This window comes from Lepisosteus oculatus, chromosome 7 (genome assembly GCF_040954835.1).
Source record: "Lepisosteus oculatus isolate fLepOcu1 chromosome 7, fLepOcu1.hap2, whole genome shotgun sequence".
NCBI lineage: Eukaryota > Metazoa > Chordata > Actinopteri > Semionotiformes > Lepisosteidae > Lepisosteus > Lepisosteus oculatus.
Window position 1 is genome coordinate 14,618,995 of NC_090702.1, and position 25,434 is coordinate 14,644,428.

Sequence of the window (25,434 nt, forward strand, 5' to 3'; positions counted from 1 at the left end):
ATACTAATTATTTACATAAAGTAATAATCAAATTATTTTCAAATAAATCTAAAAATAGCTTAAAAAAATAATTAATCATAACAATCGTAGCTAATAAAACAAATTTACCTTGATACATAAAAAATAAATTAAATGTTTAAATAAAAATTGGTCTTACAAGAATATGGTTCTTCTCCTAAGATAAGTCTGTCCCTTTGCATCTGTATCAGCAAAAAAAAAAACATTGATGTCTGGATTGCACAAGGTGTAATTACACTGAGTAAATCGGTCTTGTGCAGTTTAATATATTCCAAATTGTCCTAAAATAAATTGACAAATTGAAAGGAAATATAAAGCGATATTCTGGAAATACTACTTTGCAATGGTCTATAAATTTGTGGTATTTAAAAATGGATTGTAATATGTTTGAAAATCCAACAAAACACATTTTAAAACATACTAAAGTCATGCAGCAGTTGTATTTCAATCAAAACATTTAAATACAAAGGAAAATATTTTAAAGTGTCTTCAATTATATTTTCACATGTATGGCAAAACAGTGGTTATTTTCCAGACAGATTTTCATATTGCAATAACAACACAGTTTAAAGTTATGATATATGTATTTATATATTATTTACATTTATTTTTTCATATTGGTAAGGTAGCAGGACACTTAGACATTTACCTGTACACACTACATTAATTTAATGACTCAGGGCAGCACACACTGTTAAGGCCTTATCTGGATTGCTAGAGAATAGAACCTGGTACTGTATAACCAGTTTGGGCATCCAATACTGAACTTGACCTCATTGAGTGGACTTGAGTGCAAAGGACATAGGGGTATTAGGACAGAGAGGTATGAGCATGTTGGTATTGTAAATAGTTCCACTGTTTGCATCTGATTGCTTATCTGTGAATCCTTTGCCTGTCTGTGTGTTTAAATTGGGCTATGGGTGATTGCTGAGCTTCTAGTGGGCTAATTCTCACTCCCTTCATTATTTTCACCCTCAGCCACATTTTAAAAGGTTAAACTCTGACCAGGAGCTGGAAGCTGGAATAATTAATTATTAGTTGAAATAATTGCTGAATTATTACTGAACACAATACTGTTTGAATCATTTGACCAGTGTGATGTAGGTTTAAGATTTCGAATAAGGGTGAAACATACTGTAGTTCCCTGTCCCACACAAAAGTGTACTTAAACTCTAAAATAAATTACACATATAAAATACTGAAAGTTACAAACTGGGCAATCGAATATGACTGATCTTTTAGATTTGTTTTCATCCTTTACACACTCAGCTTTACACACTCAGCTATTTCAGGCATCATGACTTACAGCTCAACATTTTATTGCCATAACAACTAGTTGCATGGAATTTGGTTTGGTATGAGTTAAATTAAATGAAAGACAAACAATACAAATATACAACATGAAGGCAGTAATAGATAGCATCCACCCAACACATTCACAAATTGTGCTTAACCTCACTTCGAACCTTCAGGTACCTTTAAGTCACAGGAATCCCTGTTTGTCTAAGGAAATGTTAGACTCAATTCTTGACTATTGGTTATCTGTCAGGGCTCAAAGCAAATGGCTCAACCACCGGAGCCATTGTGGAGTCTCACAATTACTTATTAGTTACAATTAAACAAAGGGAAGGGCTCACAGGTGGCAACATGCAAAGATCTCAGTCCTGTGCACAAGTTGGACTCTATAGTCCTTAGAATGCTGACTTGAATCCCAGCTATACCGTTAGCTGTTTTTGACAGGGATTCTCGAAAATGAAGGATCACTACTAGTTATCCAAGGTTCTCGGTACTAGAAAGACTTTAGAGAATATAAGAAAGATTTCAAGAAAGAGAAGGTTAATTGGTTTCATAGTTAGTAACTAAATGAGGATCTCAGTCCTGAGGAGCTTATACTACCAATTCATGAAAAAACATCTGTGTATTTCTGCATCACATCCCATCATATCTTCTTTAAGACTAAAGCTTTGTAATGTACATATACCATCTTCCAAAAAATCTCAGTGCAGTAGTATCTTTTCTGTAATAATGTAATGTATCTTTATTAGCCCTACACAATTTCTTACATTAGGAATGCGTCTTTTCGCATACCCCAGCTTTTCTCTATGGAGACACAGACACAGAGACAGGGAGAGAAGCTTGGGGTCAGAGCGCAGGGTCTGCCATTGTATGGCGCCCCTGGAGCAGTTAGGGTTAAGGGCCTTGCTCAGGGGCCCAACGGAGTAGGATTCCTCTGCCGGCCGTGGGATTTGAACTGGCAACCTTCCGGTCACAGGCGCAGATCCTAATATAAGGGTCATAAGGGTCAGAACTGTACATTTCTAAAACAAATCTGTAATTTTCTACATGAGGTTTTTAACATACATTGCCTTTTCTAACTATATATTTTTTGGTTTGCTTTCCCACATAGTCTTTTTCATAAGCAGCTTTATATATTTTTTAAGATTTTATTACCTGAATGTATCTGTCTGTATAAAATGTTTTCTACCCAGTGGTAGCAGTGTTTTCATTTTTGACCAAGTTATTTAGAATTTCATTTCCAGTTTCTGTAGTGTTTGCTATCCTGCCTGTTTGGTCAACATTTACAGTTACCAATCCAGAAATCTAGCCAGCCTGTAGCACTTGCAGTGCTATCAATTAGAACAGTGTTAGTCATTAATCTGGCAGTCTCACTCAGTTTTGTGCATTGGGCTGACAGTGTGAAAACACGTGTCTGTCCTGACAGCAGTTTATCTCCATCTTGTCACAGGTATTTATGTTAGCCAAATAACTGTTAAAAAAACTAATTGCATAAAAGGAAGAAAAAAAATAGAATTTTTAAAAAAATCAAGAGGATTTTTTACATTAATCTCAGAATGAGCTTTGTGGTCTGCATCATTTAGCTTCTTCTAGTAAAATAATTGCTACTTCCCAATAGGCTATTGATTTAGAAAGATATTAAGAGAGGATGCATTTAGAAGTTTGAACTGAATGATCTTCTATGCATGTGAGCTCACAGTGACTAAAGAAAGGCAGTTGCTTGATGTACCCCTAAACAGACTCTGGATAACAAAGCACTTCAGCATACGTTTTGTTTATCTCCCTTTTTTTCTATTAAAAAGTTAAGCTATTTTCATTATATGGAAAGAAATAATAGTAACTTGGGAGTGAGAAAACTGCAGCTTAGCCGGTTTGAACTATTTTGGAGGGGGACATAGAAAATGCTTTCGTTTTCATTAGGTCAGAGGCTCGATCTGCGTCTAGATAGCGTCTAGATACTGTTTCAAGCAAAGTATCAGGAAATACATTTTAAAGAGATTACTGATAGATAGTGCATGAGTGTGACGTTGCCAAACACTCAATGCTTAGAAACTGACATATGCTACCTTGTTAGATGTGTCTTTTAGTTGAACACTTGGTGGTGTATTCTTGATGTCTATCTGAATCAATTTATCATTGCTGTCCAGGCTCCAGACCTTTGAACTCCGGAGTCTTCATACAGTATCTGTCTGATAATATCTACTTAATCAGTGCTTCTGTGGGAGGCTCTGACTTTGCTGTCTACCTAAGCCTTATTGATTTTAAGTTTGGCAAAGGATGCTGTGGCACAGTAAGATTAGTCTTGCACTTCATATAGGTCCTTGGCCAGTAGCTCACATGAAAGAAGCTCAAAGCAATACTTAGCTCAAATGCACTGATTACTGAATCACCCCTTTAATAATGCTTATCACCCTCCTTTGTAAGTTCTTACAGCTAATTAAAATATTTACCTGTAACTTGCTCCTTTTTCCGGTTAATTGTCTTTCACAGCTGTAGATAAAAACTGTTTTGAGAGGTGTTAGTGTCTTCATTTTTCAAGTGGACATTATACACACTGTAGATATTACACAGTGGCTGCATGTGGAAGTCAATAGATACTCAATTAATATAACCAATAACAGGTAGAGACAGGCAAGCAGGAGGCTTTCAATTGCTGCACTGGATGATAGTGTTGACTGGGTTTTTATTCTTGGTACTGGGTTTTTATTCTTGGTAGAGTAGCTTCAATTTAGACCATAAAAGTCTTTGCACACTCATTCACTGTGTCCCCATCTACTGCAGTGCCTCATCAACTGTTCTGTGCTGACCCAGCATCTCATTAGCCTGTGCTCATAAATGTTCAGACTTCCGCTTAATTAATGTGATGTTATTGACAAACACAGTGGGGTATGTTTTAAGTTTTCTATATAAGAAGCTTTACCAGATAAGATGTTCTAGCTGCAGTGCAGGGTACATAACCTAAGGCTGCAATTACCTTAATGCTTTGTAGTGGATGAGGTCACACTTGGTAAACCTAGTGAAGGACAGAAATGTTTCAATTCTCTAACAGACCACTATAAATCCTCTGTTTCTCTGAGTGTATCATTTTTTAAAAAGTAAGTTCATGTAATTTCTGAATAGACATACTGCAGAAGATGGAATGGAGTTCCTAATATATCATTTACAGTATATATTTATTGTAAATTGCTTCTTCTTTTATCTGTAATCCAATTTACATCTGAATTTGGTGTATCATCTTTTAAGTCTACACTACTGTATGATCATATAGCCCCTTTTACTGGCACTTCTTCATCTTAGTTTGCAACTTGATACATACAACATACAGTATGAACAAATGGGGTTTCAGGAACAGGGTGGAACATTTATTTTATGCTTCATTCTTTGAAACATTGTAGTAAATAGTAAAGATAGAAAAGAATGAACAACCTGTAATTTCAACACCTCATGAGTCGGGATTTTCACTCCAAAAGCTACTGAAAAGAGCAAGTTGTATTCTTTATCACCAGTTAATTAAAAAGGTCAGTTAAACGTAAGTAAGTCTGTTATTTTTTACAGAAAAAAAATTGAATAAGCATATTAGAAACAGGTTCAAGCTCATAACATAGAAATACACTACTACAACTACTGTAATGTCACATGACTGCCTATGTAGAATATATGCATAAAATATGCATAGCAGAAGTGAAATTAAAAGGTAGTAAAATTAAAATGATTTGTACTACTTATTTTTAGTCATTAAGATTTTTTCACCTTTCTATTAAATGCTCTATTAATGTCAAATCTACTTTACTGGCAATAAAATGGAAATATGAAATATGAATTAATAAAGAAAAATATTCCAAGAACTGCTACTAGTAATCGAGATAAAGGCACAGTTGTTTCTGATTTAGAGACCACTATCATAGATGTTTCCTGGAGGACAAAATGCCGTATTGTGTAGAGCCTTGTTTACATCATTTTCGTGTCAGGAACAAAACCACCATGATTTGAGTTATCGGGTTTGTGTTCCATTTCGTCTCCCACTGGACTCCTGAGCATTAGCTGAAGGGCAGATTTTCCAGACTCTTGGCTTCACTTGTGCTTTGTTTGATAACAGCCCTTAGGGCTAACATGCTGGAGGCACTGTGGGACTCACAGGATGAAAAATGGTCAGCAGTTCTATTGAGTGCATATTTTGGAGTAAAAGTGTGAACCATTCTCATCCTTCATACAGAAAGTACAGAAAGATAAATAACTGACAATTACATTTTATTTCCTAAATATCTTTTGGTGTAGATGACTGTCAGCAAAGCATACTGTAGGTTTTGAACAGATTGGTTCACCTTGCCCTCACAGGTGACTAAACAGCAAAGGGACTCATGTCCATCCACATCATAAGGTTTTACCACCTTACTGCGTCTATCAAATCTGTGTTTTGATAAATGAATACTAGCAAGATATATAATGCCTGCATCTTCTAGAAAAACAAATGTTCAGGGACGGTCTTCGTAAAAGAGCTACAATGTGTATTTTTGTGGCATGCATATTCCCAGATAATGAATGCTCAATTTTCTCTTCTTATACAGTAGCTTTAAATCAGCTCATTCCTGTCACAAACCCATTTTAAAAAAAACATTTTTCAAACGTTTGTGAATGTTCATATTTTCTTGCTCACATCTGTGAAAGGAAAATTATTGGCTGGAAATCCCATTCCAATGACTGATAGAGCATAACATAACTGCATAACATGACTGCTGATGATTGCCTACAAGGTAGATGTAGATGACTGTCTACAAGGTAGATTGGTATATATTGACTGCAGGATAAATTGTATTTAACAAAAGCCTTCATGTTTTCCAAATACCCTTTTCAATTTGTTGACACAGTCATTGGTTTTCTTCATAAGAATTTGATTTCAAAGGCTAATAACTCTGTCAATGCATTGAGTAACAAGCATTCGTATCATGAATTGGATCATAATGTCTGAAGCTTTTCCCTGATCACTCTTATTTACAGAATTAAATTATATATTTTCTTCTAAATATTGCATAACCGCATCAAATTATATTACCAAATTATACCTGTATTCCATTATTGCTGAAAAAAATAATGAAATTGCTGGCTTCTTGGTTTATAATAGTAATAGAAATAATAATAATAATTGTACATAATATAAGCATTTTGTACTATAACTATGAAATAAAATGTTATACTATTTACAGGAACAAGTAAATGTTTATTCCATGCTAAAAAGAGAAAAAACACCTGACACCTGAAGAAGGCTCCACAGCTGAAACGTTGTGTTTCCTTTTTTCTCTTTTCAGCATGGAATAAACCCATTACTTGTTCCTTTGCAGCCTACGCATGCTGACACAGCTCCCTACATGACATACTATTTACTATGTTATAGCATAGTTTGTTGTGCTATAAAAGGCTTGTAGTTTTGGGCCTTAAAAAGGTCTTAGACAAGAGTAACTATAGACTTTTACAGATCTCAATGCACAAAATAACACATTGCAATGTTTGAAAAAAATAATCATTTTCATATAATAGCAAGAATGTTTCATTACAGGAGAGCTCTAACCCCAAAAAAGAAAACTTTACATCAAATTGCAGTGACCTCTGCTGGAGCTAGAGACACACAAAGTATATTTGGGTCAATATTTCCTGCTGAGCAGATGGCAGAATATAAAACTATTGGTTATTTTGAAAAAATATTCATACTTTTCAAGGATTGTTTTCACTTTTTGGTCTACCTAGAAAGCTGTGGAAAGAATGCTGCTCTGTGTGTAGGAATACATTTATAATGAAACAGAAAGAAAAAAGATTAGTTAAATGCCAAAAGTAGGAAACATCCATTCTTTTCTTCCATATATTTTCTCATAGATTTTAATACTTTTTTTAAAAAAAAGATTGGAACTAAAAAATAATTACAACAATGTAAATAATTTGTACTTCCCTGTATGTGAACATTCTGTTTATGATTTCTTGAAAAAAGCAATTAACACTTCAAAATATCTTGCAAGGAAGATAACAGCATTATTTTAGCTGTAAGATATTAATGGTATATTTAAATCACACTTAACACTTAATCACACACGTTGACTTTATGCAGCTGCATGCAAAAGTCACCTACCTCAGAACTTTTAATGATGGACGGTCTGGGTATGTGAGCATAGTTTCTAGCCACATCTTGGCATTCATCTGGCATACCATTGATGGAGCTTTTGGAGAAATTATGACAGCCAGAAGAAGGATTTGAAATGCAGTCATCACTAGCAAATATAGCACTGGCATGGCCTTTTGAAATTGAATTGGTACCATTTGGAATTCTTTCTTGCTCTGTAATACAGCTCACTGAAAATTTCTGCTTGAGTTGAGGTTGGTCCTTTGATCCTGGCTGAGTAGTGACCACCCCAGCATCATCAGCCTTGGATGCCTCTGAAGATGGAGATGATGTAGTAGCAGGGGTGACATCTCCTGGGCTTCCCAAACAGTGTTGCAAGGCAGCACAAGGAAAACTGTGCATTTTCACCAGAGTGCAAGAAACCTGAGAAAAAGAACTCTACAAAGCTGGATGTATCTCAATGCAGCAAAAGATGATAAACAAATAAAAAATCAACAATAGTCAATATCGTTTGAAATTATATTGTTTAGAATTATTTGTAAATCCTGATGAAGCAGTCCACAGCTTCCATGTAGCTTTCTTCTTGTCTGAGATTCAGAAGCTTCAAATAACTAATTCTTCCAATGAATTAAACCATTTCACTTAAAACCTTTTTCTGTTTATTCATACTTTATGTCTTTAACGGCTTATCATTCTGACATCTGGTTGTATTAGGCCTTCTGTAAATGCAGGTGTTCATGTTGGTAAAAGAGTCCTTTCTGGAAACTCTCAATTCTAGCAAAGATACGGGCTCTCACAGGAATGAAACAGCTTCATTGAGCTTCTGTGGTATCTGGTTACAGCCGCAGGTCTTCCCCTGCAAAGCTTCAGCCATATTGTTCAGATGTTGCTGGTGACTGAATATGAAGGCCTGAAAGCCTCAGGTTACCTCCTGCAGTGTAAAAGATAGGCACAAAGTGTAGCCTGATCTCACAGTATGTTAGACAGCATTTGGGTATATCGGCAGCATCACTTCCAAAAAAAAAAACTCAAATCATTCTCCAGTTACTCATATTGAAATATTCATATTGTAAAATAAAGAAACACGTTAACATTCACTAAGTTCTGACATATCCTTTCACATCTCTGCATCTTATTCATATTTAATGCTGCATCTGATTAAATGTTTAGCACAGAAATTAGGATAAAAGAGATAGGATAGACATTAAATGTCCATGTTCAGAATTGTCTTTACTTTGTACTTATTCTATTGAACATAAAACATAATCTCCAAAGCATTCTATATAGACTGGTGCCCATCTTTTTATTTAAAAAAGAATAAAAATATAATCTGAGTTTAGATAATTTCGATTAACAAGCCAAAAACAGCCCAAACAGTCATCAAACCCATTCTATTATATACAGTATGTTACAGGAACCTCTGTAACTGATAAGTATCACAGAGTCTCAAGACAGAGTCTCAAGAAGCTCATAGGCATGACTTCATTACAAAAGTTTCATCATGTTCTTTGGATCCTACTGCAGAAGGCACCATTATGTATTTCTTATCTGAAGAAAAGGTAAAATAATTTCCTGTTCTCAAAATAAATTAGAATTTAATTGTATAATCCATGGTTTATGTGAACAATATTCTTATTGACTGTGAATTGTGGGAATGTGAAGATTAATTTGCTCTGACCTCTGACTGGAATCAAATACCATGAGATGGTCACTTATTTTTCAAAATCCCATAATCATAGCAACATCTGATTCATACCGCAGATAAGTTAAGGAACATCCTCTATGGGATGATAGCAAAGATAAATGTTTCTTTTTTGACTGCACTGGCAAAATGTAAGCACTGCTTACATTGATGAAATGGATTGAGCGATCATTTACTCTAATCATGTAATGCATAATTTATGTAATCAATTTGTGGAAAACATTTAATAACACATATCAGGGAAGACCCTGATAATAAGACAAAATATGGTGAAGCAATAAAAAAACAAACAAAATCTTGGGACAAATAGTTAAAAGCCTGGAATGTTAAATTGTATAATGCACTGGTAATGCCTTGTTAGAATATTCTCGAATATATTGGAAAATATGTTAGAGCAGCCAGATATTTTCTGGGGTTGCCCAAGAAGAGCAACCAGATATTTAGCCTACATGGACAGGCTAAAAAACTCAACATTTGTAGTCTTAAACAGAGAAGACTATGAGGGAATATTAAATAATTATTCACAATCCTCAAGTGAAATGACAAAGTCAATGTAGTGGAATTCTTCAGAATCAACAATGAAATGCAAACCAGAGAACACAAGTTGAAAGTATGTGGGAGTGCATTTAAAACTGAGAGTAGGAGGTGGTACGCCTTTGCACAAAAAGTAGTGGGAGTCTGGAACAAGCTACCCAGTCATGATGTCAAAGCTACGACCCTTGTTTCTATCAAAACACAGATGGATAAGATCCTTGATCATTTGGCTAGTGCCAAATAGGTTAGAATGGCTCTAATTAATAATCTCTCATGTTCTCAAATAATTGAATGAATAATCTCATCCACCCCTTTCTAGCATTCAAGGTAAGTCTGAATTATGTAGTAATACCAGTAGCTGGGTGTAACAAAGGCACTCTCATGGACAGTAACAGTCAGCAGTCTCCAGTTTATTGAAAAGAAATTAAAAAACACACTTAAAATTGTTAAGAAGTAAATTACATGAATTGACAATAGATGACTGAACAATATGTCTTCTAGGCCACTAACTATGAGAAGAAATCTTAATGGGCAATATGCATGCAGAAAGGACTGACAATTGATACAGAGACGCAGAACATTCAATAAACTCTTTTCTGAAAACTAAATTTAATCCCCCATATACATATACAAATGGTAGTTTGTGTAATTTGCAAATTCTTTTAAACACTTCTAATAATTTAAAGTGCACACCAATTACTTGATTTAAATAAACTGTAAATTACAAAATGTAGTGAATATCATACTAATATTAGTTACATTGCTGTGTTTTTATACAAGGCAAACATTTGCAAAACCAATGGAGAGAGGCTGCAAATTTCTGGTCCAAAACAAATTGGAGTCTGCTTTTCAAATCTAAATTGACACATTACCTGCAGTGCTTCTATGCATCAAGCAAACTGAATAAAGCCTCGTGGATAAAATATTAATACAGTCTATTGTTAGGGAATCTGTATTGTTCTATAAAGTTTCAATATCTTTCCCAGGGTGCTTTGCACAAAGCATTTTTTTGTTTTCCATGGAAGGAAAGAGGGAATTTATTTTTTTCACAGCCTTTGCATCAAACCTTCCTTAATTTCTATGTGATCATCATCATCATCATTATAGTTTCACCTTTTTTGGCATTTCAAAATGGACTAATTTTATAAGGATGTTTATACTCAAATACAGTCTTTAATTTAAATGCAAATTATTTTATTATTTTATATATTAAAAGTGTGTCATTACAACACTTTCTTTTTAAAAACATGATCTACATTTTGTGGTGTAAACAAAAGTATCAAATTTTCCTCAGAAACTGTTGTGCACATACTGTAGTAATTACTATAGCAGTATACTAATTATATCACAAAGCAACAGAGATGAATGGAGATAATAAGAGGTACAGTAAATACTTAATTATAGTCAATTACTAATGTAGTTTTATTTTTAATTTACAGTAAGATGTAAGTAATTGTGAGCATGATTAATCAACTTTTATTTATTACCTGGATTAGTGAGAGACAGTAAAGATTAAATGTTTTTTATGGTTCTTTTAAAAAAAATATTATACACCCGTACTTGATGTTTCATAAAAAGATGTTGAACTCATTTGAAAGACAAGTTGGAACTCTACAATAAATGTTTACATTAGCAATGAAATAACATGTTATCTGAGAACTATTCTTAAGTACATAGCCACGTAAACCTGATAGCCTTGTAGTTCAACTGACTGAAATAGGTAGGCTGTTAATTTTCAGTTCAGTTGCCCTTATCTTCTAAGAAGTAGTGAGTGCAGTACTTTGTTTAAAAACATTGATCCTATTGTTATAGTATTGCTACAATCTATTTGCAAAATAGCCTCTATAAAGCTGTAATAAGTAATAAAGTAAGTTGTAAAATAATATAAATTCCTTATTTGGTAATTTAAACTGGGCCTTCTTTGTGTGCAAACCAACTTTACAAAATAAACAGAAACAACAAATTAAACAAAACAAATGCCTAAGAAGCAAAGACTATGACATCATTTTACCTTTACATGAATGCACACTGAGTGCAAAGCAAGATTTATAGCTTAGACCCTGTAATGAAAGCGTTCTTTCAGGACCCTATGCAGATGACACAATCCGGGGATGAGTGAGGAAAACAAGGGGAAAAAAGCATGCAGGGGTCAGGAATGAAAACAGGGGCTTGTCCATGGTGCGCAGGTGTTCTGGGGGGTAAATCCGAGGCAAACAGTCCAAAAGGGAGTCCAAAGGGAAATCCAAGATGAGGCAAATGTCCAGATTCGGGCGGTCCATCCGAGACGAAGACAAACAGGATTAAACACCAGAGGGGGATCCGGTGAAGGGTCGGTGGGAAAAGGGGGGAACGGGACCAGGCGCTCCAGGTCCCGGACTCGCCTGGCACAGGAACCAATGCAGAGCCCGGAACAGAGTGAGTGTCTGGCTTTTAAGGTTGGCTGAATAGAAGGCAGGAACAGGGGACAGATGCACAAAATCAACTCAGAAGTGAAAGAGCCAGAGTGCCCTTAAGGGGGAGGGACTACAACCGTGACAGACCCCTAAATATTAGATGGTCTTGATAAAGAGTGGAAAGGGGGAAAGTATCTAGCCTTTCGCGACTGTGCTACTGTTCCACCCTATATATAGTATTATTTATTATTTAATCAAGGATAATGTAGCATAAAGGCATTAATTCATTGCTACCATTAATTCAGGTGCTACCAAAGTAAGCGAATACTATGGAAAGTAACTATCTGTGACCCGAAACATTCGATAATATGTACTACATGTAGCTAAAAGAATACCCATACCAAAATGTTAAAAGACTTTATCTCACCTGGCCCAGGTAGCTCCAAATAATATATAACAGGATTTGCCTTTTCTGTGTCATTTTTTCCCCTTCATTACTTACAGAATCTTCAAAATTCATTTTTGGTACATTTTGTATAAAGACTGGCATTATACCAACAACCCATAAAATGTTTTGTACCAACTGACCCAGTCATATTGTTGAAGTCGATGCCCTGACGTCTATCAGGAAATGGCCGGATAAATTCTTTGGATCAGCTAACTACCAAACAGATGAGATGGATCAAATAGCCACCTCTCGCTTGTAAACTTTTTTGTTGAATTGAAAGGAGCGTCATGTAAAAATGTTACTCAGTAATATGTCTGGAGATACTGCAGTTAGACAACACTGTGTATGAAATCACAGATCTGATCTGCGCCCCTGGTGTTTTGTGTGTTTTGGAGCAAGCTCTTGGATGAGGTTAACAAAATCTGTTTTCTCGATGCACGCTCTGCACACTTCACCCCAGGAATTCAGTATGTTCTTCAGCTCTGCTACCCTCAGTTTGGACAAGTCCACAGAGTTGAGTTCAAGCTGTGTCTCTGAAAAACATAATCCCATTAAAATTAATAATAGCAGAAAATGAAAGTGAAATTCCTGTGCATCTGAAGTTTGCTGTTGGGGTAACTTGCTTACATTACATGCAAGATAATGTAAGGACATGACTTACTACCCATTTTTAATTCTCTTCTCATTAGTATGTAAAACACAATTAAATAAACAAATAAAAAGTAATGTTCCAGCAAGATAAAATAGACTAACTTCTTGCAACTGAATGTTTATCTTATAAAAGATGTAAGATGTTAAAAAGATGTAGAGCGATCATATTCATCCAGAAACTAGAATGGTTGGGGAAAAAATTGGAAAGTGTTTTCTACAGTTAAGCATTACAGTGTTTTCATGTTTAAATTATTTTAATATTTTGACACCTTAAATAAGAATCTACATTTGCAATATATGCCAGTCTGTTTGTTATGAGGTTTCTCAACCTACCATATTTCAGTTCACATATCTGACTGTCCATTTTCTTGAGCTTTTCACAGATTTTCTGTACTGGTACATGGAAGCTCATTGGACGGGTAACTTCACTGGTCATCTTTGTAGCTGCATCGGCTGTTGCTCCCAAATAGTAACACTGAAAGAAACGGACATTGTGTGATTTAAAGGGATTTAATTAAATCCTTTGTGAGTTTTATTTATTTTTTTCCTTTTGGTTGCCCATCTGAGGATTACAGCTGACAAAGAACAGGAAGGTTAGAAAGTTTGACAATCTGAGTTTCTGTATGTCTGTAAGTCACAATATTTCCTTGATGCCATCTTGGTACCCTGGGAAGCTCAAGCACATGGGATGAATGGCTTTAGAAATATTCTTCTTAGAGGAGAAAACAAAACTTCATAATTATCAACGTTTCTTCCACGGCTTTTATTTGTACGGAATTGAAGCATTTTATTTTAGGGAAATGTTTATACAAGTAGAAAGTAGACACAACATAGTAAAAAGAGTGGTTGTCTGAAATGTTGGCTATGGCTTTGTCAACAACAACTCTCCCTCAGAAAGAATGTTTGAAATCTCCATGAAACAAATGCAAACTGATAACACCCCCCCCAACAGCCCTCAGAAGATCACTATCATTACACTTCAAGGAGTAAAGTTTTCCGTCAATTAGTGTCTTAAAAGGAAAAGTCCTTAAGAAGGCCTAAACCCACGTCCTCAAATAACTATCAGCTGAACTTGCATCATATTATTATCTTTTCTGGTAAGCCATCAGAGAATAAGGGTTTGAGAATGAAGATGATATTCTTAATCAAACAAGCCTGCCTTTAACGTAACCTCAGGCAAACTCCGCCATGTAATTACTGTAGGCAAGGAGTTTTTAACGTCGACAAGCTAACGGATCCTTAGCTCACCAGTCTGTTTTCTTTCCCCTCGGCATCCATGCAGGTCACAAGCAGCTCTTCCTCCACCCTGGCTGGAGTCAGTTCTGCGTACTTTGAGCTCAGGTATTGGTAAAATTTCCCCAAAAATCCAGTACATACTACAATTAAAACAGCAATAATGATGATACAATTTTAAACAAAATTCTGCAATATAGATAAGTTAAGGGCTTAAAACAACTCAGTTCTCCAGCTATTAATGACAACAGGCCTAGTTTAGTTTAGATATAAGACATAGACATTACAAAGTGTATATGCAGACCTATTGTGTGATACATGGAAAAATAGATACTACAAATGGTAATGTGCACAAAAATAATGTCATGTTAAAATTAATATATATATAAAGATGCAAGAGTCATATTAGAAAACAATCACTTACCAAAATTGAAGACATGTTAGTCTTTAAAAGACCCAATTGTAAATGTTTATAAAATTAAATGATTGTCTAATGCTAGATGGAATTGCTACTTGCTATTTACTCCTGATTGCCCAGATAGCCCTGATTAGAACATTATCCTTTGCTTTTGTTTGCACCAGTGAAACTGTTTTCAAAGTATAAACTCCAAAAATCTTTCGGACTCTTTCTCACTGACAGAAATAATTCAGGAAACAGCAAGCAAACCTGCTGTGAAGTAAAAGACATGACATTTCTATTCTAAAGCCACAATGCAGGGATCTGTCTAGGATGCAGGGTCGATGTAGTACACCTCTTGTAAGCGGATTAGCACAGGATGAATTTTGACTTCTGCCCCTCCCACCCCCAATGTGTCACTCCAGAATAAACCATCAAAAGAAATCTAGGACTGTATTTAGGCATGATATATTAAGAAATACTTGGACTTCTGAGGGTGATGAAATGTTGTAGGCAATATTTAGATTAATTTATCATTCATTCCTATATGTGCTACACTTGAGTAAATTCAATTATTATATAAGTACTAAATCACCTTATTAATAAAAGTGTTGATTGAGCAATGAGAGAAGTCATGAGAATTTAACCTGTTGAAAGACAAACACAAAAAGGAACCACTGTTCTCTGCGTATCAAGAAAACTGAAGTCTTGTGCCATCAGTTTGTTGGAAACTGGACTGGGTCAACTCAGGTGCACTCACCAGCTGTGGAGTCAAGTTCTGTTTAGCCCCGGATATACTGTAGGTTTTGTGTAGAGCAGCCTAACTGATGTCCATGAGTGTCCATGAGTATGCAGTGTGAGTGAGATGTGCAGAACAATACATTAACTGTTGTTTATATCAATCGATAGAGAGAGGTCCAAGTGTGAGTGTGACTCTCAGGGCAGGTTTGTCTATATGCTACAGAACTCAACTGCGTGACACTACATTGATCAAGTTTTGGGTCCTCACTTGCTGCCCTTCCTTGTGGACTCATGCTACTTGTATAACAACAGCTTTCTTAAGAGATGACACTTGGACAATTATGCTATGGATGCCCTGCCTGCCGGACTTGAACCTCATTGAATGATTTGCGGGGCAAGCAGAGATGGCATGTGGCATCTGCTGTTGACAGACCTGTGAGCGGGCGCCTGTTTCTACAGGCTCTAGAGAGGAATGGAACAGAATTCCCACAGGCGACATCTGCAAAGGATGTGCTGCAGATGAACAGCTTATATTGCTTTCAGCAATGGCCACACAAACGACTAAACTGTGACTTTCACAGTAGACCCCCTGCTGCTCCATTTGTTGATGACCAATGTTAATCAGAATGATACTGTACGTGTACCTATGTCACATCTGCTCAATAAAATGTTGGTGCAGCTGCTAGTAAGAGATTTTGTAATTTTGCTGACATGTTTGTGAAATTATTGCCGCTATAAGTGATGTTTCTTGTGGTGAACATCATGCATATTTACTCCTGCTATCCCGATTCATTAATTCATTAATATGTTATTTTTAATTCAAAATTATTTCAATTTTGTTTACTTATGACTATGCATTTCTATTTGTTAAAATGAGTTAGAATTTGTGCTGAAATCAAGAGACAACATCAGAGGATTTTTATTAATCGATTTGATGTTTGTTAACGTAAAGTGACTTCATTACCTATTTTTAGATAATTGAAATACATTTACAATTACCTATTTACCACCCATTTGTGAAGCTGGATGGAGCCCTAACTACGTCTCCGCACTGCCACCTAAAGGTGAGTTTACCAATAGACACTGAATTTGTTATTCTACCGGAATGCAAGTGTAAAGAATTAGGATGGGCATAAAACACATTACGTAAAAAATGTAATAATTTCCCATGGTTTGCTTTATTACCTTTGTTTTATGTAAACTGTAAAAATATACATAACGTTATTTTTAAAAAAAAATACGAAGATCAAAATATGCAGTCATTATAATTTTGCAACAAATTTTTAGTGCTCAAATCGCAAGTTATAAAATATAATTTGAGACAATTTTCTTTTGTTGGTCTTTTCAGTACTGAAACGTGATGATAAGGAGTTTCTCTGATAATATATGTGAGAAACAAAGCCCTTTTTAATTTAAACTGGGAACCTGGAGGAAACCTGGAAATGATTGGCACAAACAAAAATGCTGAACTTGCTTAACTGGATAATATGTTTATATTAATGTTTGAAAATAATGTTTGGAAATATAATGCTTCTTTTCCCAAGGTATGATACCGTATCTGGGCACACTCTTGTGACTTAAAGGGGGTTCAACTTTGATTTTTAATATTTGTATTATTAATAATAATCTATCTTTATGTTCATAAAGCTAGATTTCAAAGATAAATAGTTATGTAAGCAGAATATAGAACATAATATGCATAAATAAAAACAAATGGCGGCATTCCAGTTTTGTTTCTTCTAAGCGAACGTATAATAAACACAACAAAGCAAAGAAAACCTACAATTATACAGGAGTTAATCTAGATGACTATGATTTTGTAGATGAGCAACAAAAAGTAGGGTTTTGCCTTTTTGTTTTACCAAAGCTAAGAATGTATTTTAACTGTTCGAATTTAGAGACATAGATAGGGTAAAAAAGTACAGTACATATCTAAATAAGTAAAATGAAACAAATGTATAATTATGCGCACTACTGACGCGAGTTTATTCTTCTAGTTACAGTACCTTTTTTAGTAATATTTTAATCTCCCCTAGGCTGTACGTAAAACCGCGCAAATATAATAATTCATGGGAAACACTTTTTACCTTCTTATAGTTTTTTAAAATATGGTATCTAGGGTTCTATATTATGAAATGTAATTTCTTTTAAGATAGTTAAACTCGTGTACTAACTAGGATACCATGCACATGCCTTCTTAGTTATCCACCTTTTCAGTTTTGCTCTATCGCCAGACAGGGTCTATTTTTACATGCAGTCTCCAAACACACACTGCAATGCAAGCATTTACGTCTCACCTTCACAATCGCTAGCACTGGTTGTATTTAGGGAAATGAGCACGAATGTTGCAGTTGTAAAAATGTTTGTAAACTGCATGATATTGTTGGAAAAACAATCTTATTGAGATAACTACCCTACTCTAAAGACAAATCAATTCACTTCACTACACACCACACGCGAAAAGTTTTTAGTTGACAACTTCCAGTACGTCCTAAAATATAACGATTTTATTGGCTTGTAAATTATATGCTTTTTCTATTGGCTTTTATTGTATATTTCGTATTGGATAGCTTTAAAATCTAAGTTTTAATTGGGTACTTGTTAGCTCTAGCGGCGTAGTCTCTTAATTGCTATTGGATAGAGTATGAGAAGCGCTGTTTTGATTGGTAAATCAACGTCACTCCGTTTTACCCGGCTTCCGGTTGTGTGCTAGTGGTTGTTAACAAGCATGGCTGCTATAGGAGTGCATTTTGGTTACACATGTGCTTGTGTTGCAGTTTTTAAGGTAAGTCTTAGGGTATTTGATGTATTAATATATTTTGGTAGGGCTAAAACTCGTTCAGTATTCGTGGATATCAACAGTTTTATCTTGCTTTTTAATTATCTGTGAAGCCATTGTGCACAGTAAACGGCTTCGCTTGCTTGAGTGGTTTGTTACCACAAAAGCAGTTAAAAACTATTAGCATTTCATTTTATATATTGTAAATGAAAGTCTATTGTCAAAACTTTGCATTTCCATTTCAGAAATGCTTTTAAAACGCAACGTAATTAATCCCAACTGATTGTACTTTAATGTTTCTTTTGGGAAATCGTTGAGGCCGGTATACTACTTTCCTTTAAAATATAACATGTAACTGAAATTATATTGCATCTTAATGCTGACACATAGCCTATCTGAAAGTTGTGAGAGCGGATGTGAAGCAAAAGGATTGTTTTGAATTATTGTTTTTAATTGAACTAGGACGGCAGAGCAGACGTAGTTGCAAATGATGCCGGCGACCGAGTCACGCCAGCTGTGGTGGCGTACAGAGATACCGAACAGGTAAGTCTCGCCGCGAATGCAGTTGTGTGCTTTTGGTCCATCATCAAGTATTGCTCGTGTCAGTGCTTGCTATCTCCAGTTCTCCTTACTCTGCGTCTTTTTCAGATTGCAGGACTGGCAGCGAAGCAAGGCAGAATACGAAATGCCGGGAATACTGTGGTAAAAGTGAAACAGATTTTAGGCAGAAGGTAAGTCTGTGAACTTTGTTTAATAAATGCACACAGGTTCGTGTTAAGGCTGAGTGATTTGTAGTCATAATGGTAATCAGTCGAAGCAGTAATGAATCTTTAATGTTTTTTAATTCATTCCTAATATAATTTTAATCTCTTTTAATGTTTAGTTTTGATGATCCAGAAGTACAGAAGCATAAAGCAGACAGTAAATGCTCAGTAAGTATAGTTTTATTAGAAATGCAGACAGATCGTGATTTTTTTGTATTGTAGTTATTGAATTTATTATTATTTTTTCATTTATTTGAAGGTGGTCAATAAGAATGATAAGCCTAGGTATGAGATTGATACTGGGGAGGCTATCAAATATGTGTCTCCTGAAGAAGTAGCCAAATTAATTTTCCACAAAATGAAAGGTAGGTGCTGCTTTAATATTAGTTGTTGTGATGCTGTTTCTAATTATCATTGCTGTCTGTGCTGCTCTCTTCTGATTTCAGTTTCAAATTAAAGTATGTTTTGTGAGAATGTTTAATTGGGAGCAAATAACATTAATTAATAGAGAGCCTTAGATTTAATCCATCAGCTATCAAACTGACAGGGTAAAACCACAGCATTTAGTTTGTAGGTGTATTCATGGGTGAATCAAAATGAAACCACAGGAAACTTCTTGCAAATTGCCTTTGGTTTTGAATGGCTTATTTTGCGTATTTTAAAACACTTTTCAGAAACTGCTCAGTCAGCCTTGGGCTCAGATGTCAACGATGCAGTCATTACAGTGCCATTTGAATTTGGGGAGAACCAGAAGAATGCTCTAAGGTAAAGGTTTCAAAGACTATTTAACCAGGATAAGGAAAGGGTTGTCCTTGAATCCAGTTTCATAAACACTGTTTTAACAGAAATTGCATTACATTAAATCTGCTTAAAAAGTAGAAATAAAATGCTTTCCATTTTTTGTTGTAAAGGCAAGCAGCAGAGGCAGCTGGTTTCAATGTGCTGAGACTGATTCATGAGCCTTCTGCAGCGCTTCTAGCCTATGGAATTGGCCAGGACTCGCCATCTGGAAAAAGGTGAGAACTTGTCACTGCTCAGTGACTCCTGTACCTTTTTGGATCAGTCATTAAAAGCACTGACCTCTTGAGCAGACATTTGTTTGTTGTCAGTACAAGTGTTTGGTGGCTCCGTATGCTTCTGCTGAAGTCCGAGCAACCACCTAAGCTACTTCCACATATCAGACGTGATGCGCTCCAGTGACTGGTTTCACACTTGTTACAAATCCAGAGGCGCACTTGTCATGAGTAGGTGGCTCTGAAATTGTAAAAGTCTGCATATTTCATCCAGAAATTATGTGAATTGCAAGTTTACAGAAATGTAAGGTGATATCATAAAATGAACAAGCATTTATGTTTGTTTTGTATAGTTCAGGTGTCACTTTAGTAGTATAGAACCACAGTCCTGCACATTAAATAACTCTTAACCATAGATCTATATTATATAACCTGTTGGAGTTTGATTCTTCATGATGGGGCTTTGCCATCCCTAGTGCATTAAAGAGAGCTATGAAAGTCTGAGTTAACTTATGGGAGGAGAAAGTGGCTTTGATTTCTAACTATTTTTTTTTTAAATCTGCAGCTATGTACTTGTTTATAAGCTTGGAGGAACATCCCTTTCAGTGACTGTAATGGAGGTGAACAGTGGGCTATATCGAGTTCTTGCTACACAATCTGATGATAGCACAGGTGGAGAATGTTTTACAGAGGCTCTTGCCCAGTATTTAGCATCTGAGTTTAAAAGGTGAGCACGCAATGTTTTGATTTTCTGGCATAAAATATGTGAAAAGGAAAGAAAATTGTGAACATCAGTTGCATCCACATCCACATCCGTGGCAGGGGTAGAGCCTATCCTGGCAACAGGTGCAAGGCAAGGTATCCGCTGGATGGGATACCAGTCCACTCAGACACAAACACACACACGCCAGCGGCAAGCCAGTATGTCTTAACTACCAGTATGTCTTTGGTAAGTGGAGTACTCCCCATGTTCATGTGGGTTAACATACAAACTCCACACGGATAGCAAACCCTGGGCCCTGCATCGGCATATCACCCTTTTCCATCCACTTCAACGGAAAAACTTTTTTTTGGCACATAACCGCAAAATGAGTTTAGCTGCAAATTAATTGGTGCTGACCTGATGCATGTATTGAAATACGGCTGGAATATCTGTAATCATGTCACTGTTTTTGGTAACGCAGGTCCTTTAAACATGACGTAACAGGAAATCCTAGAGCAATGATGAAACTGATGAATAGTGCAGATGTTGCAAAGCACACCTTGTCTACTTTGGGGAGTTCGAACTGTTTTGTAGATTCTTTGTATGATGGAATGGACTTTGACTGTAATGTGTCCAGGTAAGTGAGAATTTTTTACAGTGTGGTTAAGTAGTTAAGGGTAGTACGTTCTGTTGCTTGAAGATCTTTTTTGCTCCATTGCAGGGCCAGGTTTGAACTTGTGTGTTCCTCCCTTTTCAACAAGAGTATACAGCCAATCAAAGGTCTTTTAGAACAAGTCGGCCTTTCAACTACTGACATCAGTAAGGTATGGTGCAAAGTAGTGCTGTTGAATTATCCAAGATATTTGCTTTAGAAAGAAGAGAAAATATCTGATTTCATGTTTGAGCCCTGAAAAAATAGTCTAAGGGTCCTCATGAAGTTAGTCAGCTCGCTGTGCTGTGTACGTTCATTGTTAACACGCTACAATACAAGGCACTAACATCACTAATGACCACCAGAGGGCACACAGTATGTTCTTATTAGCATAGTTCCTTCTAGTGTGTGCTTTTAATGTCCATGAGAATGTTCCCCTGTGTTCATATTTGATTATGTGCCTAATCTCTTTGAACTACGGTGCAAATTCCATGCAGATATTCAAATAACTTTTGTGAGCAAGCATTATGTAACTTGTTTTCTCAAATTTCTGTAATGCACCTCACCTTTTACTGTATATGGCTTCTCTGCCATTGGTTTCTGTTCATTTTCTGCGTGAGTACAGTGTGAATGGTCAGTATGTGTCTGATTTGAAATAATTAGGAGCATACCATCATGCTTAGAAATACACTACTGAATGTGCTTCCTCTGCAATTTTTTTATCAGCTTTCGAATGTTGTTCCCAATAGATGTGTTGGACAGAAATTCTTAAGTGGTGGTTCTCGTTTAAAACCATAAAGGACTGAGGTGTTATGCTTTGGTGTAGTTAAATGTACACTTACATCTGAAATGATGCATTTGATTAATAAGATGTTTCTCATGGAAGTTGTGGTTTCTGATGGCTTGTATTTGTGCTGATAGGTTGTACTGTCTGGGGGTTCTGCCCGAATCCCTAAGCTTCAGCAGATGATCCGGGATCTTTTTCCAGATGTGGAGCTTTTGAATTCCATCCCCCCGGATGAAGTTATTCCTATTGGTGCTGCCATAGAGGCTGGAATACTGCTTGGGAGGGATACCACCACCCTGGATGAGGATTGCATTACAGTGGAATGCTGTGGGAAGGATATTCTGGTGAAGGTAAGGAGGAGGATAGAGGTGTTGTTGGGTAGTTTCACGTTTGTTAAAAATTTGACATCTGTGCTCAAGCCTGAGATTTTGTCTTTCCGCTAGGAGGCGGGAGAATCCGGAGCTGACATCTACACAGTTTTGTTACCGTCTGGGACCCCTTTACCAGCAAGGCGACAGCACACTCTCCAGAGCCCAGGGAATGCAGCTTCCGTCTGCTTGGAGCTGTACCAGTCCCTGGGACAGACCTGCACCACGGAGGAAAAAGTCGCACAAGTAAGATTCTTGGATGGTGGCCTCTGCATAGCCCTGAGAAAACGGGGAAGAAAAACCTCACGATTTACAGATCAGATAATGTCTTGCTAAAAAATTCTAAAAATGCTATACTGTAATTTTAATATCGTTGCGCAGAGCAAAGCTGATGCTCAGAATTAAGTGAAGTCTTAAACACGTGGCCTACATTTTTCACTCTACTAGTCACAAATTGGAGGAGTGAAGAAATGTGCTGCATTATATTTTTAAAAATTCAGCAAGACATTTCAGCAAAAAAAAAAAGTTTTTATCTTATTTTATTTCTAAGTATGAATTAATCTGTAATTCCTAAAAGCATCTTAAATTTAGTGATTTTAAAAGGCTATTTAGAAAATAAACCCTCAGTTTTGTGTTTGTAGAAGCATAGAGCTGCTCATGTCATTTGGGTAATTTTAGTTTAGCACAAAACAAAACGAAGGATGTCTGACTCACACTTGGCAGCTGGGAAAATATGCTCATGATGGCAAAAGCAGCTTTTAGTAAAGCTTTTATAGTATTGATGAGTCCATCATTCTGGTTTGTGTAGATAAAGCACCTCACATGGCTGGCTATACAGAAGGGTTGCAAGGAAATCAGGACAGGGTTTTAGGTGTTGCATGCTTGATATCACATGCATTGCATTCCCTTTCTTGAAAAAGCCAAGAGTAAATTCAGTGGGATAATGGCAAGAAGTAGCAACTGGAGGAGCCAAGTAATAGCTAAATTATTTTTGAGGGCTGCTAAAAGAAGCACCATTTAATTACTGTACAGGCTGTGGTTTGTGATAAGATTGCAAGCACACTGCATGTAGTAATAACTGAGAATCAATTTTTTTACCAAGCTTATGTTTTACGATGCTTAATAACGTAACAAAAACCATGAGTGGGTGTACTTTTTTTAAAAAGTCCATCTAAAGAATAACATTGGGTTTTAATTGCCACAGAACATTACTTTCCCTTTCTCCTGGTGTTCTTTGCTTTTCAGATTGTTCTTAAAGATTTAGAATTGAAAGAGGAGGATCATGACATCGTAACTGTTCTTACAATGAAAAGGTAATGTTATATTCTGTAAACTGATTGTAAATATTTACATTATGAATTCAGAAATCCGACAGTATAAAATAAATCTCAAAATAGCTTTAAAGGCCTGCCGATGTCTCTAGAAAAAGAAGCTTAGAGGAGGTTTGCCTTTTACAATGAGTATGAGTGCTACGTCTTATGTGTGACTCTGGACACAGTAGAGTATTTGCTAAGGTTCCTCAGATCTTTCATCTCCACACCCTGAACCACTACACACAAACCTGATAAGCCCCTGGTCAAAAGTAGTTTCTGCCATAATTTTCAGTATGACCTTTATTATTAGGGAATATTAAAAGGGAAGCTTTGACTGACGGTTCTGAGTGAGAATATTCTGTTCTTCAGCTATACTAATCATTTTCTCTACCATTCTTCAGTGAACGTAAGGCGAGTTTATTTTAATGTTTTTTTCAGGGATGGCTCCTTACATGTCACTTGCACGGATCAAGGAAGTGGGAAGTCGGAAGCAGTCACGATAGAAGTTGCATCCTAAATCCATTTCACTGTCTGCAAAAGTCAGAATAAGGTCCAAAAAGTTTTCCTTTTAAAAATAAGTATATGAATAATATTCAAAAAGGTTTAGAAAATAAACTAACTGTTCTTTATAGTTCATTTTGCTTCCAAACATACCTGAAACTTCAATATGGATGCTGTATTACACACTATCCAAGATTCTCTGTGATGTCATTGTACTTTTGTTGGGCAGATCATCTATTCCATGTTGTTGTTAATACTAACAAGTTGAAAAAAATAAATATTTATCATCTCAGTTGTGTTTTTAGTATGGAAAAGGCTGTTTTCAGTTTAGATTTGGATTCTTACAATGCATGCCAAAATTTCCACTATGCATTGAGACAGTGGTAGAAAGTAAAATTAATTACTACAATATTTATAGTATGAAAAATGTCTACAGCGTTTATTTATACTGATTTGGTATAGTTGATACTAAATGAAGAAGCCAATGATCTAATACTCATTCTACATCTCCCATCCTGTTACTAGTCAAACGTAGTTCTTTAACTTCAGGTTGCTGAGTTCCTTATCCATCCATCTTCTGGTTTGTCCAGTACAGGAAACATATCCTGACAAGCAATGGGCAGAAGGCATGATACACCCTGGAGGGACTCCAGTCCATTGCAGGCACATGCACACTCACAGCAGGGCCAGTTTTTCCCGAAGGCATTTAACTTTCCTGTATATCTTTGGACTATGGAAGTATGAGTTCCTTATTTTTCCATTATTGGCTTGATTTATAACATTACATTTTTGGAACTGGTTTAGTTTGTGATTATACTTGTATTTGATTAAACATTATGAAATATAAATGAGTGTTCGCCAGTAGAATTATGTTGTGCTCATTTGTACGGGACTTTGAGAGTTTGAGAATATGCATTTAGCTTATATAGATGAACTTCTCATTTTTGAAATTATGTATATAAGAAAGGCACATTTCTCCTTATTTTGTATTCAGATACAGTAACATGACTTGTTTTTTGCCACTCGTACTTAAAG

The 25,434-nt window shown here is 35.9% G+C and overlaps 2 protein-coding genes across 4 annotated transcripts; one reads left to right on the plus strand and one right to left on the minus strand.

Moving 5' to 3' along the window:
- Nucleotides 1-10,045: 10,045 nt before the first annotated feature.
- Nucleotides 10,046-17,995, minus strand: cdnf (cerebral dopamine neurotrophic factor). The gene is made up of 4 exons (XM_069191971.1): nt 17,817-17,995; nt 14,397-14,524; nt 13,482-13,623; nt 10,046-13,030 (listed from the first exon to the last, which is right to left on the minus strand). The coding sequence occupies exons 1-4, from the start codon at nt 17,893-17,895 to the stop codon at nt 12,849-12,851; spliced, it is 531 nt and encodes a 176-aa protein (XP_069048072.1). The 5' UTR covers nt 17,896-17,995; the 3' UTR covers nt 10,046-12,848.
- Nucleotides 17,996-18,195: 200 nt separating this feature from the next.
- Nucleotides 18,196-25,247, plus strand: hspa14 (heat shock protein 14). 3 transcript variants are annotated; one of them, XM_006633731.3, is made up of 15 exons: nt 18,196-18,304; nt 18,761-18,841; nt 18,947-19,029; nt 19,182-19,230; nt 19,322-19,427; nt 19,737-19,827; nt 19,974-20,078; nt 20,641-20,802; nt 21,260-21,415; nt 21,500-21,602; nt 22,352-22,567; nt 22,661-22,831; nt 23,831-23,898; nt 24,337-24,448; nt 24,990-25,247. In XM_006633731.3, the coding sequence occupies exons 1-14, from the start codon at nt 18,248-18,250 to the stop codon at nt 24,413-24,415; spliced, it is 1,527 nt and encodes a 508-aa protein (XP_006633794.1). In that variant the 5' UTR covers nt 18,196-18,247; the 3' UTR covers nt 24,416-24,448; nt 24,990-25,247. The 3 variants fall into 3 exon arrangements, with proteins under 3 accessions (XP_006633794.1, XP_015208682.1, XP_069048317.1); XM_015353196.2 differs by having other exon boundaries at nt 24,995-25,247; XM_069192216.1 differs by having other exon boundaries at nt 24,337-25,199.
- The last annotated feature ends 187 nt before the right edge of the window (nt 25,248-25,434 follow it).

Excerpts from the sequence above, each read along its gene's own strand:
- cdnf (XM_069191971.1), bottom strand. The coding sequence starts at position 17,895 with ATGCAGTTTACAAACATTTTTACAACTGCAACATTCGTGCTCATTTCC. Across the intron at positions 14,525-17,816 it reads CAGTGCTAGCGATTGTGAAG|TATGTACTGGATTTTTGGGG; the intron begins GTGAGACGTAAA and ends TTTTAATTGTAG. Across the intron at positions 13,031-13,481 it reads GATATGTGAACTGAAATATG|AGACACAGCTTGAACTCAAC; the intron begins GTAGGTTGAGAA and ends TATGTTTTTCAG.
- hspa14 (XM_006633731.3), top strand. The coding sequence starts at position 18,248 with ATGGCTGCTATAGGAGTGCATTTTGGTTACACATGTGCTTGTGTTGCA. Across the intron at positions 19,828-19,973 it reads AACCAGAAGAATGCTCTAAG|GCAAGCAGCAGAGGCAGCTG; the intron begins GTAAAGGTTTCA and ends TTTGTTGTAAAG. Across the intron at positions 22,832-23,830 it reads CGGAGGAAAAAGTCGCACAA|ATTGTTCTTAAAGATTTAGA; the intron begins GTAAGATTCTTG and ends TTTGCTTTTCAG.